Source organism: Hemiscyllium ocellatum, chromosome 14 (genome assembly GCF_020745735.1).
Source record: "Hemiscyllium ocellatum isolate sHemOce1 chromosome 14, sHemOce1.pat.X.cur, whole genome shotgun sequence".
Taxonomy (NCBI): Eukaryota; Metazoa; Chordata; class Chondrichthyes; order Orectolobiformes; family Hemiscylliidae; genus Hemiscyllium; species Hemiscyllium ocellatum.
The window spans coordinates 67,106,079-67,124,641 of record NC_083414.1 but is presented as its reverse complement, the minus strand read 5'-3'; the positions used below and the strand labels follow the sequence as shown (position 1 = coordinate 67,124,641).

General features: G+C 43.2%; 1 protein-coding gene across 1 annotated transcript in view; it reads right to left on the bottom strand.

Annotated features, from left to right (window-relative positions):
* The window catches only part of dnah1 (dynein, axonemal, heavy chain 1), a 437,548-nt gene that overhangs the window by 207,555 nt on the left and 211,430 nt on the right, over positions 1-18,563 (bottom strand). Inside the window, exons 35-38 of the mRNA XM_060835044.1 lie at positions 15,448-15,602; positions 14,340-14,517; positions 5,134-5,328; positions 1,319-1,438 (exon numbers count right to left, since the gene is read on the bottom strand). Coding sequence (XP_060691027.1) covers positions 1,319-1,438; positions 5,134-5,328; positions 14,340-14,517; positions 15,448-15,602 — 648 coding nt within the window. The remainder of the gene's footprint in view (positions 1-1,318; positions 1,439-5,133; positions 5,329-14,339; positions 14,518-15,447; positions 15,603-18,563) is intronic.

The following is an 18,563-nucleotide window of genomic DNA, read 5'->3' as shown; positions in this document are numbered from 1 at the left end:
TACTTCTGTTATGTATGCCTGACCAGTGGGACACAATGTATGCAGGGATGATGAGTCTGAGACTTACTCCTGCTGAGCAGAGTATACGTTCATGTGAATATGGTTATTTCTAGTTTTGGCTTGTCTGTTCTGTAGGACAGTTCTCCCAATGTTGGCACAAATCATTAAATACTGGTAAGGTGGACTTTATATGATCAAGTGTGTTGAGTGTGCCTCCATTTACCAGATCTAATGCCTACTTGAAGCAGGATGATCCAATCACTTTAATTTCTGCTATGCTCTGTCAAGGTTAAAAGTCAACCTTACGCTGTGGGGCTGGGGTCACATGTAGCCAACAGTGAATAATGGCAGATTATCTTTTCTAAATGACAATGGGAAACTGGGTGCATATTTATGAGAGCCTGTTAGTTTTACAGTCACCAACACCTACTGGTTTTATTCCAGAAACACTCAGTGGAAAATGACTAAAACAAGGGACTACGGGATTAAACTAGTAAAACGTAAATTTAGAACTAAAATGTAAACTTAGAAGATTTTCTTCTCGCAGAGATCATTGCATAGAATTAAATTCTGGATACAGTGATGAAAGCAAAGCACCAAATCAGGTGAGAAAGGAATATGTTTCTGCATATCATGTTAACTGGTACCAGCACCATCAACCTGACCTCCCCATTCCCAACCTGGTTAACACTAAGTGGTGGGAGATAAAACCGAGACTATAATTTCTTCTTCAACTATTAATGCTGGAAAATCATACATCCTTATAACACTCTGTATCAAGGAATATTTCTTACTCTTTCTTTGATTACTTTTATCTTTAACTTTAAATGCATGGTGCCTAGTTCTAAACATTCAACTACCAAAAACCATCTGCTTCTATCATCTCTAAACACTTCCAGAATTTGGCATAACACGTAGTTATAAGTTATGAGTTTCTCTCTTTGTAGGTTATTTTCAATCTTGAGAACAAGTTGTTGGCATACAGTAAGTCTAGATTTGCTGCAAGCATTGAAAAGGGAACTGAAAATGACTTTGAACAACATTTAGAAGGTAATTGATTATTGAATCCAGTCACCCCATGACCTAGATTTTATTTGATTATCCTCAGGATTTGGAAATATTTCGCAGAACTTCTTTCCTAGATTGGTTTAAATACCTTTCCTTGATATTTCTGCCTTTTGCAGGTGCTAATGTCTCTGGTTGGTTAGATGGATAGATATTATGGTAGATTGCAAGCACATAACTGACAGTGCATCCTTTTGTCTGTTTGTGAAAAAGAAATATAAAGTTCTGAATAATTGATCTGTTATAATCTGACCTCTCTTAGGATCAAAGGCTTAAAGAAGCAATCCATCAGTTTGAGGAGACTGCAGGTAAGATTACTGTCCACTGAGGCAATCACCTCTTTCACTGTTACTCGCACAAAAACGATTGACTCCTGTAAGAAAAGGAGTAAAAACAGTTTAATCTATAAACCGATTTATGTTGTGTCAATTAACAAAGGAGGACCAAGAAACCAACAACTAATCCTAGTTAGATGAGGCAGGACCATTCTCTGACATATCGAGTAGTGTCTACATTTATGTTAATAGAATATATACTGATAGCCTGGATAATTATGCATTCCATATGAACAGAATATAATCATTTCTAGCAAATTCTGCAGGAGTAAGTCATAAATGCATTTTCCATGTAAATTCCCAGCATGTAATTTGGCAGTAACAGGCAGGGTTCTGCAGGTGAGGAAGTGGGACAGGGGGATACAATGTTTTTTAATGGACATAATTATTTTCTCAAGCAATACACTGTATTTACAATGTATTGACTTATAATTGAAACATTGATGGTTCATAAATTTGCTGCTGCATGAAAGAGGGAAAAAGATTGCCCTGTTTCACAGTTGGGTATTTCTAATGACATTGATATTCGGCACCCAGCGGGAGATGGTAAAAATTGGTCAATACAGCCAGACTACACAAAGGTGGTGGCAAATGCAACCAATGTCTGATGACCTGAATTATTTTACAAAATGGGTATTATATAGTTGAAAAAGAGACATTGTAGGAATATATATTAATCTGGATAAATGAAACTAATTGGATAATTGTTTCAAAGTGCTGACATACACAATGGATTGAATGATTTTATCACTCTATGCCTCTGAAATAGTGACTCTGACTAGTGATCTGCATGTTAGCTATTGTTAATCAACGAGAGAGACACGAGGACTGTGTATAGGTAATAGGGGAGAAAGTGAGAACTGCAGATGCTGGAGATCAGAGCTGAAAATGTGTTGCTGGGAAAGCACAGCAGGTCAGGCAGCATCCAAAGAGCAGGAGAATTGACATTTCAGGCATGAGCCCTTCTTCAGGAATCTTTGTTTTTAGGTGGGGAGTTCTTGGACTAAGAGGGACAGGACCGTGTCAAGGTATGCAGAGATGAGTTCTGTGGGGCAGGAGCAGGCTGAGACAATGGATCGGCCGGGACAGTCAGGTTTGTGGATTTTGGGCAGGAGGTAGAAACGGGCGGTGCGGGGTTGTGGGACTATGAGGTTGGAGGCGGTGGATGGGAGATCCTCTGAGTTGATGAGGTTATGGATGGTCTGGGAGATAATGGTTTGGTGGTGGGAGGTGGGGTCATGGTCAAGGGGGCAGTAGGAGGTGTCCGCTAGCTGGTATTTAGCCTCAGCGGTGTAAAGGTCGGTGCGCCAAACTACTACTGCGCCTCCCTTGTCTGCAGGTTTGATAGTGAGGTTGGTGTTGGAACGGAAGGAGTGGAGGACTGCACGTTCCGAGGGTGAGAGGTTGAAGTGGGTGAGAGGGGTGGAGAGGTTGAGGCGGTTAATGTCGCGGCGGCAGTTGGCTATGAAGAGATCGAGGGCAGGTAAGAGGCTAGCACGGGGTGTCCAGGTGGATGGGGTGTGTTGGAGGCGGGAGAAGGGGTCGTCAGAGGGTGGGCGAGAATCCTGGTTGAAGAAGTAGGTGCGGAGGTGAAGGCGGCGGAAGAATTGTTCAATGTCTTGCCACGTGTTGAACTCATTAATCTGAGAGCGTAGGGGATGAAGGTGAGGCCTCTGCTGAGGCCTGATGTTTAATCGTCAGAGAGGGGAAGGTCTGGAGGGATGGTGAAAACACGGCAGGGCCTGCTATGGGGCTGGAGCTGGGAGTGGGGGTGGGGTTGGACATGGGGTCGGGTGCGGAGATCGGCGTGGGAGCGGGGTTAGGCATAGTGACGGAGATCGGCTTGGGGTCGGAGTTAGGCGTGGTGACGGATGTCGGCGTGGGGGGGGGGGAGACGCATGCGGCATGGTGGTTGTGCAGGTGAGTGATGTCACTGGGGGTCAGAAGTGGCTGCAGCGACGGCAACGCAGAGGGCGGAAGTGGCTGCGGCAATGGTAGAAACGGTGTTCCCGACAACCGTGGATCCTGCGGAGGCCTTGAATCTGTCGGCAATGGTCTTCCTGGCGATCGTGGAGGCGGTTGTCTGGCCGGTGATCGCGGAGGCTGCAAAGTCGGTGGGGGCGGAAGTGACGCCATGGTTCGCGGCGGCAGTTGCTGCCACGGGCGCTGTAGCGGCAGGTGGTTAATGGCGCCAGAGTGATTTCGGAGGCTGATGGAAGATTCTGGAACGGTTGAGGAGTCCGGAGTGTGGGGGTAAGTACATGAAAGTTTTTGGTACTTACTGACTTTAATTTCTGATATGGCTAGAAACAACTGTTTGTTTAGTGTATGGATTCTTCTATAGATGAAGAACAGTAGAGGTCCTTTGCAGGTCTGTGAGAGTGTAGTCCTGAGCTGGGGTAGGTTTAATTGCAGGGAATGCAGGTAATGGCGCTTGGCTGCAAGCGTGGAGTGGAGGATCTGGAGGGAGGTCTGTTGCTGGAGGCTTTGGATTTGTTGTTGGTACTGGTTGTCCTGGTTGGGTCCAAATTTTGTTGGTCTGAACGTAGTCCGGAATCCGTGTGAGATTAGTCAGTTCCGTAGACAGGTGCTGAGGAAGGAGATGTGGCTGTGGTAGCGAGTCTGTTTGAGAATGTGGCTGAAGAGCTTCTGGGCACTGCGCTGTGCAGTGAGAGAGGGACTCACTGAAATCCTTGTAGAGGGAGGAAGACAGCTTCTTCAAGGAAGAGGATTCGCAGTGGGTTAAAATTTTCGAGGAGAAAGTGAGGACTGCAGATGCTGGAGATAGAGCTGAAAATCTGTTGCTGGAAAAGACTAACAGGTCAGGCAGCTTCCAAAGAGCAGGAGAATCGACGTTTCGGGAATGAGCCCTTCCAGAAGAAGGGCTTATGCCTGAAACGAATTCTCCTGCTGTTTGGATGCTGCCTGACCTGCTGCGCTTTTCCAGCAACACATTTTCAACTAAAGGCAATAGGGGCTGTGTGGTGTTGGGCGGAAAAGTGAAACATATAAGAATAGGGAATGTATCCTCAACCGACCATATGCATGCTTATTGCCCTATTTACAGTGGCATATTTGTGTTGTGTAAATGTCCCATCTTTGAGAAACAGGCAATTTTATTAACATATTTAAATAAGCTTCCCTCAAGACAGTTGGGAACTTGATTTAAATTCAACAGTTGCCATGAACACAATCTGCTTGGCTACCATGAGGGAAAGGGAAGAAAAAATTATTTTGAGGTCCCGCCATTAAAGACTATGGGAACTCCACATTCCTAACCTTGCCAAGAGTTCCTCTCACCAAGGTGTTTCCTTGGATTTCCTGTAAACATAAGGTTTACATTCACTAGTCATACAGTGTCAAACAATTCTTCCTTCTTTTCAGTCTTCTTTCAAATGGCATTACAATATAACAAGCCATATTGATTCAACTAGGAACCCTGCATTTTTCCTTCCACCTTCCATATCCAGTCTTAAACAATGGAAATACTTTTGGTAATAGCGTTGCTTCAATTGTTATGCATTCTAAATTGAATGCATTATTTTTCACAGAATGGTGACAGATCAACCACCTGAGCATTCTCTAGCTTTGACATTTAGATACAGAGGTTGTGCAACTCCTTCTGCCACCACTCTGTTCCCAGGTCTATCTGTTTAATCTCAACCATATTTATAAATATTCAAGTATAGAAACATAACTTCTGAGTTTTTTCAATGTCAAATTATTTGCTGACCTCCAGAAAACGATGAAAGAGAGATTCCAGTTGACCTTTAAATGGTTCTATGGCTGGGGGAACTTGTCTCAGCCAGCATTCAGTAAATGGTTCCAATCCCAAAATACTAGGCTCCAAGTAGACCATCCCACAGCGAGATACGGTGGCAGGAGAAGCTACTGCCAAATCCTGCACTTCAAACATCATCGTCATCACCTCAAATATAAAAATACACAGATTACTCAGCGTTTTCTTACTCTCATACTGGGTTCCAAGACACAAAATATATATCTTGCATTTATTTAAAATGTTATTTTCTGAATTAGTGGTATTGCATTCAAACATTTAGACAAAAATGGAAATATTCAGCAGGTCAGCCATCTCTGTGAGATGGGAGGGCAAAGTTAATGTTTTAGGTTGATGACTATTCACTACAACCGGATCATGTTACAGCCAGATAGTTTGAGAGGGAACAGCCAGGAATGCAGAGACAGAGAAAAAACACAATAATAGAAAAACAATGATCTTTAAAGTGATTAGGTGGAGGCAGAAGGACCTTAAATGAAAGCTGTCATAATATTAAAATCAGAAAGGGATGCAATGAGAGACATTAGAGAATTAAAAGATGTGATTTTTATAAATGACTTGGATGAGGGAGTGTAAGGGTGGGTTAGTAAGTTTGCTGATGGCATGAAGATTGATGGAGTTGTGGATAGTGTGGAGGGCTGTTGTAGGTTGCAACAGGATATTGACAGGATGCAGAACTGGGCTGAGAAGTGGCAGATGGAGTTCAACCTGGTAAAGTGTGAAGTGATTCATTTTGGAAGGTCAAATTTAAATACAGATTCCAGGGTTTAAGGCAGGATTCTTGGCAGTTTGGAGAAACAGAGGGATCTTGGAGTCCACCTGCAGCTGCAGCTATATAAAGCCCTGGTTAGACCACACTTGGAATATTGTGTTCAGTGCAGGAAGGATGTGGAAGCTTTAGAGAGAGTGCAGAGGAGATTTACCAGGATGCTGTCTGGACTGGAGGGCATGTCTTATAGGGTTGAGGGAGCTAGGACTTTTCTCACTGGAGCAAAGAAGGATGAGAGGTGACTTGATAGAGATGTACAAGATGATGAAAGGCATAGGCAAAGTGGACAGACAGAGACTTGTTCCCAGGAGATGGTTATCACGAGGGGGCATAATTTTAAGGGGAATGGAGAGAAGTTTAAGGGAGATATCAGACGTAGGTTGTTTACACAGAGTGATGGGTGCATGGAATGCACTGTTAGCAGTGGTAGCATAGTCAGATACATTAGGAATATTTAAGCGACTCAGAGTAGGAAAAAAGGTCGGCACAACATTGAGGGTCAAAGGGCCAGTAGTGTGCTGTATTGTTCTATGTTCTATGCATGTAACAGCAATGATAGGGGTTTCTATTTGAAATCAATGGTGTCTTGCACTTTTTGGAATTCAATGTTGATGGTGAAATTGACTGCCCTTTGTGGCTTATCTATGTAAAATGGCGTGTACCACTGAGCATTTGTAAATAGGGTCTCAGTGACCTGCGTATGTAAAATTTGCTGCCACTGTGAGATACTGCCAATGTCCACGATTGATCCTGGGAAGGATCCAGAAGTGAAATCAAAATCTACTTTGACTTTAACAACTACTGGCAAGGCATGATGAATACTACTTCAAGTCTTCATATGCATTTAACAGTTCATCTTTCTTATAAATTTTATCCATAAATTCTACTATGAACTTCAAAATTTCTGCAATTTCCAACTTACTGCATCCCAGGAAATATTTTACTTCTGAACATACTGCAGAAATGATAACATTCTTTCAAACTTGAGTTCCAAAGAAGTCTTTGGAAGTAAAACATTATTTCTTTCTTCACAGATGCTGCCAGATTTGCTGAGCATCTTTAGCATTTTATGCTTTTATAACAATAGTGTGGAAATGATATCAATCTCATTCTTCCTCTGGCCATGTGATTCAGACTCAGAGAACATCAGAGTATAATGAGATCCTGACAAATTAAACTTTCATTTTGCACAATGGCTGCTTGGATTTTAGCTTAATATCCAGAAACGTATCACAGCCTCTAATTTCATTTTGAGGCAATCATCATCTGTTACCATATTAAAATTTAATAACCAGCTGGAGAAAGATTAACCATATTTTGTGATATCATATTAAAAGTTAATAACCAGTTGGTGAAAGATAAACCATATTTTTTGATAAGCTTTTATTTATAGGGACATGTATTGCACATCACCAACCTCACAACCATAACTTTAACCAGCTCCTTTAAAAAGCACAAGTGAGTTCCCAATCAATGCACACTACCTGAATATGTTGAAGATGGGGTGGGGTGGGGTGGGGTGGGAGCAGTGCAACATCGTGGTTCAGTGGTTAGCCCTGCTGCCTCAAAGCACCGGGCACCCGGGTTCAATTCCAGCCTCGGACGACTGTCTGTGTGAAGTATGCACATTTTCTCCATGTCTGCATGGTTTTCGTCTGGGTGCTGTGGTTTCCTCCCACTGTCCAAAGATGTACAGGTATGGTGGATTGCCCATGCTAAATTACCCATAGTGGCCAGGGATGTGTAGGAGGCTAGGTGGATTTGCCATTTGAAATGCAGGATTACAGAGATAGAGGGTGAATTGAGTCCAGATGGGAAGCTCTTTGGAGAGTCGCTGTGGACCAAGGGGCCCAATGGTTTGTTTCGGATTCTATGGTATATAGTTAGCAACTCTATAATCAAGAAGAATAAGGAAAGTAAGTGTTATAAAAGACTACACTTGTAAGCTCCTATCAATGTTCCACACAATCCTGAATGGAAAATATATCATTTTCTTTTACCATTGGTGGGTCATATAATGGAACTCCCTAGTTTACAGCATTCTAGGTACACATACATCACATTGATTGCAGCCGATCAAGGAGGTGGCTCATGTCACTTTCTCAAGGACAATTAGGAGTGAGCAATAGCTTGCATCCCAAGATCAAATGAAATCAATGCCAAACGTCTGATCAAAGAGATTGGCTTAAAAAGCATCTTTAAGGAGAGAGAACTTGAAACAAGAGAGTTAGAAGTAAATCCCTCAGGCCAAGGCAATTGAAAGCACAGCTGTAGAAGAAAGGGAATTATTACTTTTTTTCTGAGAATAGATACAAGCATATGAAAAAAAACTATATCACAGTGACATTCAATTACATGGAACTGGAGTAAAATGTCTTCTCCTGGCATCTTATGTATAGTTATGTTCAATAAAGCCTGTTGCTGTTCATTTACAAGAGTTTAGATCTCATCTTACAACAACAACCACCAATGATGAGCAATTGAATCAAACTCATTTATTTCCAGTTTCCATAGCCAAGTTAAATGTCAACTTGTCAGTTAGCAATCAATGTGTAAGATGGAGAAATGGGGCAAATTAATAGATTTTATATGCTTCTATTAAAGAACAGAAATATTTAAACACAACATTTTCTAATACACTCATATTTATATTGTAGCACAATTGTAAAACTTTACTCTTCTCTCTGATTTCAGTAGAGGTGAAGACAAATCGTTCAGATTCATATTTAACTGCTGAGGTGTTATTGACCAAGATGCTCTGAGTTTTGGAGATCATGGAGGCATGAAGGCAAAGGCAATGCACGAAGATTTAGTGTGATGTTGTGCCTGAAATGCATTGAGGTAGAGACGGAAGGATAAAGCTATGTCCTTTGATGACCACAGATCACTCAGCATCAGATAGGGGAAGTCAAAAGGTATGGTGAATATATGGCAAAATGTAGATTAGATGGAGAAATATGGTTGGATGGAAGGTGAGACTGGTATAGTTGAGAACAGAAGCGAGTCAAAGAGTCAGGGAAGGTACGGACAAGGTAGGACTAATAAATTAAACTGCATTTATTTCAATTCAAGGGGCCTAACAGGGAAGGCAGATGAACTCAGGGCATGGTTAGGAACATGGGACTGGGATATCAAAGCAAGTACAGAAAGATGGCTCAGGGATGGGCAGGACTGGCAGCTTAATGTTCCAGGATACAATGCTACAGGAAGGATAGAAAGGGAGACAAGAGAGGAGGGGGAGTGGTATTTTTGATAAGGGATAGCATTACAGCTGTGCTGAGGGAGGATATTCCTGGAAATACATCCAGGGAAGTTATTTGGGTGGAACTGAGAAATAAGAAAGGGATGATCACCTTATTAGGATTGTATGATAGACCCCCTAACGGTCAGAGGGAAATTGAGAAACAAACTTGTAAGGAGATCTCAGCTATCTGTAAGAATAATAGGGTGGTCATGGTAGGGGATTTTAACTTTTCAAATTTAGACTGGGACTGCCATAGTGTTAAGGGTTTAGATGGAGAAGAATTTGTTAAGTGTGTTCAAGACAATTTTCTGATTCATTATGTGGATGTACCTACTCGAGAAGGTGCAAAACTTGACCTACTCTTGGGAAATGAGGCAAGGCAGGTGACTGAGGTGTCAGTGGGGAAGCACTTTGGGGCCAGTGACCATAATTCCATTAGATTTAAAATAATGATGGAAAAGGACAGACCAGATCTAAAAGTTGAAGTTCTAACTTGGAGAAAGGCCCATTTTGACGGTATTAGGCAAGAACTTTTGAAAGCTGATTGAGGGCAGGTAAAGGGACAGCTGGAAAATGGGAAGCCCTCAGAAATTAGATAACGAGAGTTCAGAGAAAGTATATTCCTGTTAGGGTGAAAGGAAAGGCTGGTAGGTATAGGGATTGCTGGATAACGAAAGAAATTGAGAGTTTGGTTAACAAAAAGAAGAAAGCATATGTAAGGTCGAGTGAATACTTAGAAGAGTATAAAGGAAGTAGGAGTATACTTAAGTGGGAAATCAGGAGGGCAAAAAGGGGACATGAGATAGCTTTGGCAAATAGAATTAAGGAGAATCCAAAGGGTTTTTACAAATACATTAAGGACAAAAGGGTAACGAGGGAGAGAATAGGGCGCCTCAAAGATCAGCAATGCAGCCTTTGTTTGGAGCGGCAGAAAATGGGGCAGATACTAAACGAGTATTTTGCATCAGTACTTACTGTGGAAGAGGATATGGAAGATATAGACTATAGGGAAATAGATGGTGACATCTTGCAAAATGTCCATATTACAGAGGAGGAAGTGCTGGATGTCTTGAAACACATAAAAGTGGATAAATCCCCAGGACCTGATCAGGTGTACCCGAGAACTCTGTGGGAAGCTAGGGACGTGATTGCTGGGCCTCTTGCTGAGATATTTGTATCATCGATAGTCACAGGTGCCGGAAGACTGGAGGTTGGCTAACATAGTGCCACTGTTTAAGAATGGTGGTAAAGACAGGCCAGGGAACTGTAGACCAGTGAGCCTGACGTCAGTGTTGGGCAAGTTGTTGGAGGGAATCTTGAGGGACAGGATGTACATGTATTTGGAAAGGCAAGGACTTATTAAGGATAGTCAACATGGCTTTGTGTGTGAGAAATCACGTCTCACAAACTTGATTGAATTTTTTGAAGAAGTTACAAAGAGGATTGATGAGGGTAGAGCATTAGATGTGATCTACATGGACTTCAGTAAGGCATTTGACAAGGTTCCCCATGGGAGACTGATTAGCAAGGTTAGATCTCACAGAATACAGGGAGAACTGGCCATTTGGATACAGAACTGGCTCAAAGGTGGAAGACAGAGAGTGGTGGTGGAGGATTGTTTTTCAGACTGGAGGCCTGTGACCAGTGGAAGGCCACAAGGATTGGTGCTGGGTCCTCTACTTTTTGTCATTTACATAAATGATTTGGATGCAAGCATAAGAGGTACAGTTAGTAAGTTTGCAGATGACACCAAAATTGGAGGTGTAGTGGACAGTGAAGAGGGTTATCTCAGATGACAACAGGATCTTGACCAGATGGGCCAATGGCCTGAGAATGGCAGATGGAGTTTAATTCAGATAAATGCGAGGTGCTGCATTTTGGGAAAGCAAATCTTAGCAGGACTCATTCACTTACTGGTAAGGTCCTAGGGAGTGTTGCTGAACAAAGAGACCTTGGAGTAGGATAGTGAAGAAGGTGTTAGGTGTGTTTTCTTTTATTGGTCAAAGTATTGAGTACAGGAGTTGGGAGGTCATGTTGCGGCTATACAGGACATTGGTAAGGCCACTGTTGAAATATTGCGTGCAATTCTGGTCTCCTTCCTATCGGAAAGATGTTGTGAAACTTGAAATGGTTCAGAAAAGATTAACAAGGATGTTGCCAGGGTTGGAGAATTTGAGCTATGGGGAGAGGCTGAACAGACAGGGGCTATTTTCCCTGGAGCATCGGATGCTGAGAGGTGACCTTATAGAGGTTTACAAAATTATGAGGAGCATGGTTAGGGTAAATAGACAAAGTCTTTTCCCTGAGTCGGGGAGGCCAGAACTAGAGGGCATAGGTTTAGGGTGAGAGGGAAAATATATAAAAGAGACCTAAGGGGCAACGTTTTCACACAGAGGGTGGTACAAGTATGGAATGAGCTGCCAGAGGAAGTGGTGGAGGCTGGCACAATTGCAACATTTAAGAGGCATCTGGATGGGTATATGAATAGGAAGGGTTTGGAGGGATATGGGCCGGGTGCTCGCAGGTGGGACTAGATTGGGTTGGGATATCTGGTCGGCATGGATGGGTTGGACTGAAGGGTCTGTTTCCATGCTATACATCTCTATGATTCTATAAGAGGGGAAGAAAGTGGGCCATCAATTCCCTTGAATGGACCCTGTTTTCAATAAAGGAAGAGAAAAAATTTCTTGTTAAAGTGATTCCCATACAGAGCCCTGAAACGTTGCTGTTGATTTCCTCACCCATCTCCAGCCAAGCTGTAGTGATCGCAAGGAGGTCAGCCAATTGGACCTCATAGAATACGTTAATCTGGTCCAATTAGGGAGTTCTGTCTGACAGATTAAAAAAAGGAGTGTCCCTCTTTGATTTTCTGAAAAACCTTCTCCTCTGCTTTTGGTTGCACTTCAGTCCCATGCACCTGATCTTCGGGCACCCGGTACGGAGGAGGGAGGGCAGGTCTGAAGACCACCTCGTGGGTCTGCTCCTGGGCCTGGCCAAACTGGCCATAAACAGGTCCAGGCAGCGGGCCGTGGAGGGGGTCGTTAGGGCCGACTGCTTGCCCCTCTTCCATGGTTATGTTAGGGCCCGGGTGTCCTTGGAGAAGGAGCACGCGGTGTCCACCAACACCCTGGAGTTGTTCAGGGAGAGGTGGGCACCACAGGGAGTGGAGTGCATCATTTCCCCCTCCAACGCTATTTTGATTTAGTCCCTGCCCTCCCCTTCACTATGTGATCACACAGCATTGCCCTCTTCGATGTGAAGGGCACTGCTTGTCACTGGCCACTTTGGTGTTTTCCTGTTTTCCTGGTGGTGGAAACTGAATAAATATTTGTGCACTTTGTGTCTCTCACTGTGTCTCACACCTGCACACACACACTATGGGTGCTGGTGAAAAAAATAAGCACTACCGCAGTTAGGCGGTAGTGTGGGGGAATAATAAAAAGAAAAAAAAAGAAAAAAAAACAGGAGATTAAGGGCACTGCTTGTCACTGGACCACTCGGATGTTTTCCCTGAGAAAGAAAAATAAAAAAGGGAGTGTCCCTCTTTGATTTTCTGAAAAACCTTCTCCTCTGCTTTTGGTTGCACTTCAGTCCCACGCTCCTGATCTTCGGGCACCCGGTAAGGAGGAGGGAGGGCAGGTCTGAAGACCTCCTCATGGGTCTGCTCCTGGGCCTGGCCAAACTGGCCATAAACAGGTCCAGGCAGCGGGCCGTGGAGGGGGTCGTGAGGGCCGACTGCCTGCCACCCTTCCGCGGTTACGTTAGAGCCCGGGTGTCCTTGGAGAGGGAGCACGCGGTGTCCACCAACACCCTGGAGTTGTTCAGGGAGAGGTGGGCGCTGCAGGGAGTGGAGTGCATCATTTCCCCCTCCAACTCTATTTTGATTTAGTCCCTGCCCTCCCCTTCACTGTTTTGATCACACAACATGCCCTTTGATGTGAAGGGCACTGCTTGTCACTGGCCACTCCGGTGTTTTCCTATCTTCCTGGTGGTGGAAATTGAATAAAGATTTGTACACTTTGTGTCTTTCACTGTGCCTCACACCTGCGCACACACACACACACACACACACACACACCATGGGTGCTGGGGAAAAAAATAAGCACTACCGCAGTTCGGCGTAGTGGGGGAGATAATTAAAAAAGAGAAAAAAAAAGAAAAAAATAATCAGAAGTGTTGATCACACAGAGAAAAAAAAATCCAAAGTACACAGACAGCATTGCCCTTTGATGTGAAGGGCATTGCTTGTCACTGGCCACTCGGGTGTTTCCTTTCTTCATGGTGGTGGAAACTGAATAAAGATTCGTGCACCTTGTGTTTTTCACTGTGTCTCACACCTGCACACACACACACACAACATGGGGGCTGGGGAAACAATAAGCACTACCGCAGTTAGGCGGTAGTGTGGGTGAAAAACAATAAAATAAACAGGAATGTCAGAGGTTCTGTTCACTCTGAGAGCAGGCTCTGAGGAAAAAAAAAGAAGAAAAAAAAATAAAAAAAGGAGTGTAAGAGATTCTGGCACTCCTGACACCTGTCTCCAAAAGGGCAGTATTAGAGTCAAGGACACTCCACATGTAAATAAAGGGTTACTTGATAATGGGATACTGCCTGTGTGGAGTTATTATACAAGCAACTTTTGTGGCAATTGCAGATCTCACCCTCCCTTTGCTGGAGAACAGAACCTCACTCCACTGATTACAGTAATCTATGGAGTGAAGAGAAACCTAAATTCATTATGATATTTCTCCATCTTCGGCTATCCACCTTCAATTATTTCTAAATTCCACTTTTGAATTGCTCTTTAAATCCTGAAGTTTAGATTGAGCTGTAACAAAGCATCCACAACTTCATGGAGTACAGAATGTCCCAACTCTGATTGAAGAAATTCCTCTTCAAATAATTGGTCTCTTACCCTCTGTAGGTCCTCAGCACAAAAAAAATTAAAATGTCATAAGCAGAGGGATGGAAATTCCTTCTGCATTTACCACACAATATCAGATCAGTCTGCCCCAATGCATCTCCTAGCGAATGTTGGAATCTACCTGTATGTGAGCCAGTGACCAATTTCCAAATTATGGAATTAACACACAAAGTTTTTTGGTTTCATTACTTCTTTCTACCTACCTCAGTGAGTTTGATGATTTCTCCAGAGCTGAGGCATAGTTTCTTGTTATCATCCAGGACAGTATTCATGTTTTCAATCCACACTGCATCAACAGGCCCATCAAACATGTACCATTTTTTTACACGGTCAGTTGCTGCAGCTCCACCCCGTATTAAAGATGATAGAATGCCATCTGTCCTATTATAGAGGCAAAGAGCAGTTTGTGTAGAAATTGGCCTCTTGCTAAAGCATGGTACAATTCACACTCAATAATGCTTATTTCTTGATAAACATTTATTTTCACTTTTAAAAACTTGTATCCATGAACTGTGCCTGCTGCACTATGAAAGATCTATCTTTCATTTAAGTCATTAAACTAAGCCCCATCTACTCAGGGGTTCATGTAAAGGATCCCATAACATATTGGGAAAAAAAGAAAAAGGAATTCTCTGGTTTCTTGGCCAACATTGCCTTTAATTATCTTCAGTAAAATGGATTATCTGGCCACTCGTAAATTGCTGTTTGTGGGATACTTACAATATGCAAATTGTGTACATTGTAAAAAATGATTACACTTCACAAAAGTACTTAATTAGATTTAAATTGCTTTGGAGCGTCATAAAAATGTAAAACATATATGGCCCAGCAAGTCAGTATGATAATGACTGATCTTGGACTTAATTCCACTTTCTCACTCATATCCCTTAATTTACTGAGAGAACACAGTCTTAAATATATTCAATGACAAATCATCCACAACCTTATGGAATCACAACTCGTTGAATGAAAAATTCCTTTTCAACTCAATCCTAAATGATTGGTCCCTTACCCTGAAACTGTACTTCCTTGTTCTAAATTTCTTGGTCAATATCAACCTGATGGCATGAAAGCCCTATAAAAATACTAGGCTTCCTTTTTTAGTACAGCATATTGCTTTAAATTCCTGAATTCAAGTAGCTTAATAGCATTTACACTTTACACTTTAAACTGATTCTTGATCAGTTTCTATGGTTTGCATTACTAGTAACATTGCAATAAAATTGTAATTTTGCAGTGTTATTGCATTATGTAGAGACTATGCTACAATTTCACTGTGGTAATGGCTTAATACGAACCAACCATACTTACCATTCATGAGTTAAAAGATCGAATTCCCCATATAGTTGACCCATGGTGATGGATTTAGGGTTGAGGACAAACACAGAGACTTTTTCATAATTTTCTCCACTGCTAGACATCTGCCCTCTTAAGGCTGACATTGCTGCTGCTAGAACTTCATAACACTAGGTAAAGAAGTAACAAAAATACAAGTGAGATTTGAATATTATAGAGGAAGTTTATTTCTTTCGCTTGTAAAATAAATGCCAATTTATGTCAGCTGACTGCTTGACAGCACATTTAAATTATAGCATCATGCTCTAACAAAAGTCATGTATTCACATTTTTATTTGTTTGCCACTTCCAATTGTGGTTGGTTTGTCATTGTAAATTATATAGAACTATTACGTCCAATTATTTAGAAATACATTTAGCTGTCAGATAATCAAGTAACTCTACACTCAATATGGTAAGTGTTAATTTTTAATTAGCGTTTAAATGCTGAATAAAGGCAAACACATCTGTAAATTATCAGCAGTGGCACCATTTTGGCATTTCTCATACGTAACCAAACATTCACTCTGCATATTATGCTAAAATTCATTCCCTTGTGTTTGTATCAACAGATTGCAAAATGATTCAGCTAGTGCCAGGCTGAAGCAGAAAGCATTCCCACCAGATAAGCATCAGTTGAGCACCAGTTTGGAAACATCTGATTCAAGGAAATCAAATAAGCTGGAGGGGTGGTGACAAGAGAATAAACATCAATGAAGAGAAACTAATAGAGGAGAGAACAGCTAAGCATAAATGAACAGAGGTGAAGAGAGAGTTAAAGACGTAGGATCATGCGTATACCATTCAGCTCATCTGTTCTGCCTTTCAATGAAATCATAGCTGATTGGATAACCTTTATATAATCTCCATTTTACTGCCTTTTTCCAGTAACCCTTGATTTTTAATCAATCTCAGCCTCGAATATACTTAACGATACAGAATTGACAACCTCTTGTGATAAAGAATTCCACAGATTCACAACCCTCTGAGAGAAGAAATTCTTTCCTGGCATGGTGGCTCACAGCTCCAGGGACCCGGGTTTGATTCCTGCCTCGGGTGACTGTCTGTGTGGAGTTTGCATATTCTCGAGGGTTTACACCCCTCTGCGAGGGTTTCCTCCCATTAACCAAAGATGTGCCGGTTAGGTGAACTGGCCATGCTAAATTGCCCACAGTGTTCAGGGATGTGAAGGTTAGGTGCATTAGTCGGGGTAAATATAAGATAATAGGGTAGGGGAATGGGTCTGGGTAGGTTACTCTTCAGAGGTCAGTGTGGAGTGTTGGGCCAAGGGGCCTGTTTCCACACAGTAGGCAGCTATGATTCTCTGTCCCGAGAGGGCAAACAGATTATGTCTTCAGATCCGAAACTTTCTCACAAGGTAGAACAATGTTTTTGCAGTTATACTGTCAAGTCCCCTAAGAAACTTGCATGATTCAGTAAGTCGCCTCTCATTCTTCTAAACTCCAATGAGTTTAGACCAACAGACTCAACCTCTTTACGCAAAAGACAATCCTTCTTTACCTGAGATCAACTTAATCAACCTACTCTGGACTGCCTACAAATATCAGTATAAATTTCCTTTGATAAAACACTATTCCCCCTATGGTCTAACTACTGCCTTGTATACTAGGAGAAAGTGAGGACTGCAGATGCTGGAGATCAGAGCTGAAAAACGTGTTGCTGGAAAAGCGCAGCAGGTCAGGCAGCATCCAAGGAGCAGGAGAATCGACATTTCGGGCATAAGCCCTTCTTCAGGATGAGAAAGGTGTGCCAAGCAGGCTAAGATAAAAGGTAGGGAGAAGGGACTTTGGGGAGGGGCATTGGGAATGCGATAGGTGGAAGGAGGTTAAGGTGACAGTGATAGGCCGGAGTGGGGGTGGGGGCGGAGAGGTCGGGGAGAAGATTGCAGGTCAAGAAGGCGATGCTGAGTCCGAGGGTTGGACTGAGATAAGGTGGGGAGAGGGGAAATGAGGAAGCTGGAGAAATCTGCATCCATCCTTTTGGTTGGAGGGTTTCTAGGCGGAAGATGAGACCCTCTTCCTCCAGGCGTCATGTTGCCATGGTCTGGTGGTGGAGGAGGCCAAGGATCTGCATATCCTTGGCGGAGTGGGAGGGGAAATTAGAGTGTTCCGCCACGGGGCGGTTGGGTTAGTTGGTGCGGGTGTCCCAGAGGTGTTCTCTGAAACCTTCCTCAAGTAGGCGTCCTGACTCCCCAATGTAGAGGAGGCCACATCGGGTGCAGTAGACGCAGTAAATGATGTGTGTGGTGATGCAGGCGAATTTGTGACGGATATGGAAGGATCCCTTGGGACCTTGGAGGGAAGTGAGGAGGGAGGTGTGGGTGCAAGTTTTGCATTTCTTGCGGTTGCAGGGGAAGGTGCCGGGAGTGGAGGTTAGGTTGGTGGAGGGGTGTGGACCTGACGAAGGAGTCGCGGAGGGAGTTGTCTTTCTGGAATGCTGATAGGGGAGGGGAGGGGAGGAAAAGATATCCTTGGTGGTGGGGTCTGTTTGGAGGTGGCAGAAATGTCAAAGGATGATACGATGTATCCGGAGGTTGGTGGGGTGGTAGGTGAGGACCAGTGGGGTTCTGTCCTGGTAGCGATTGGAGGGGTGGGTCCAAGGGCGGAGGAGCGTGAAGTGGAGGAGATGCGGTGGAGAGCATCGTCAATCACATCTGAGGGGAAATTGCGGTCTTTGAAGAAGAAGGCCATCTGGATTGTTCGGTATTGGACTTGGTCCTTCTGGGAGCAGATGCAGCGGAGGCAAAGGAATTGGGAATATGGGATGGCGTTTTTACAGGGAGCAGGGTGGAGGAGGTGTAATCTAGGTAGCTGTGGGAGTCAGTCGATTTATAGTAAATTTATAGTTGATTTATAGCTTCGTCGGTTATGTGGAACAGTCCATCTTCCGCAGCTACACTGGCACCACCCCCCACCTTTTCCTCCGCTACATCGATAACTGTATCGGCGCTACCTTGTGCTCCCACGAGGAGGTGGAACAGTTCATCCACTTTACTAACCCCTTCCACCCCGACCTCAAATTTACCTGGACCATCTCAGACTCCTCCCTCCCCTTCCTAGACCTCCCCATTT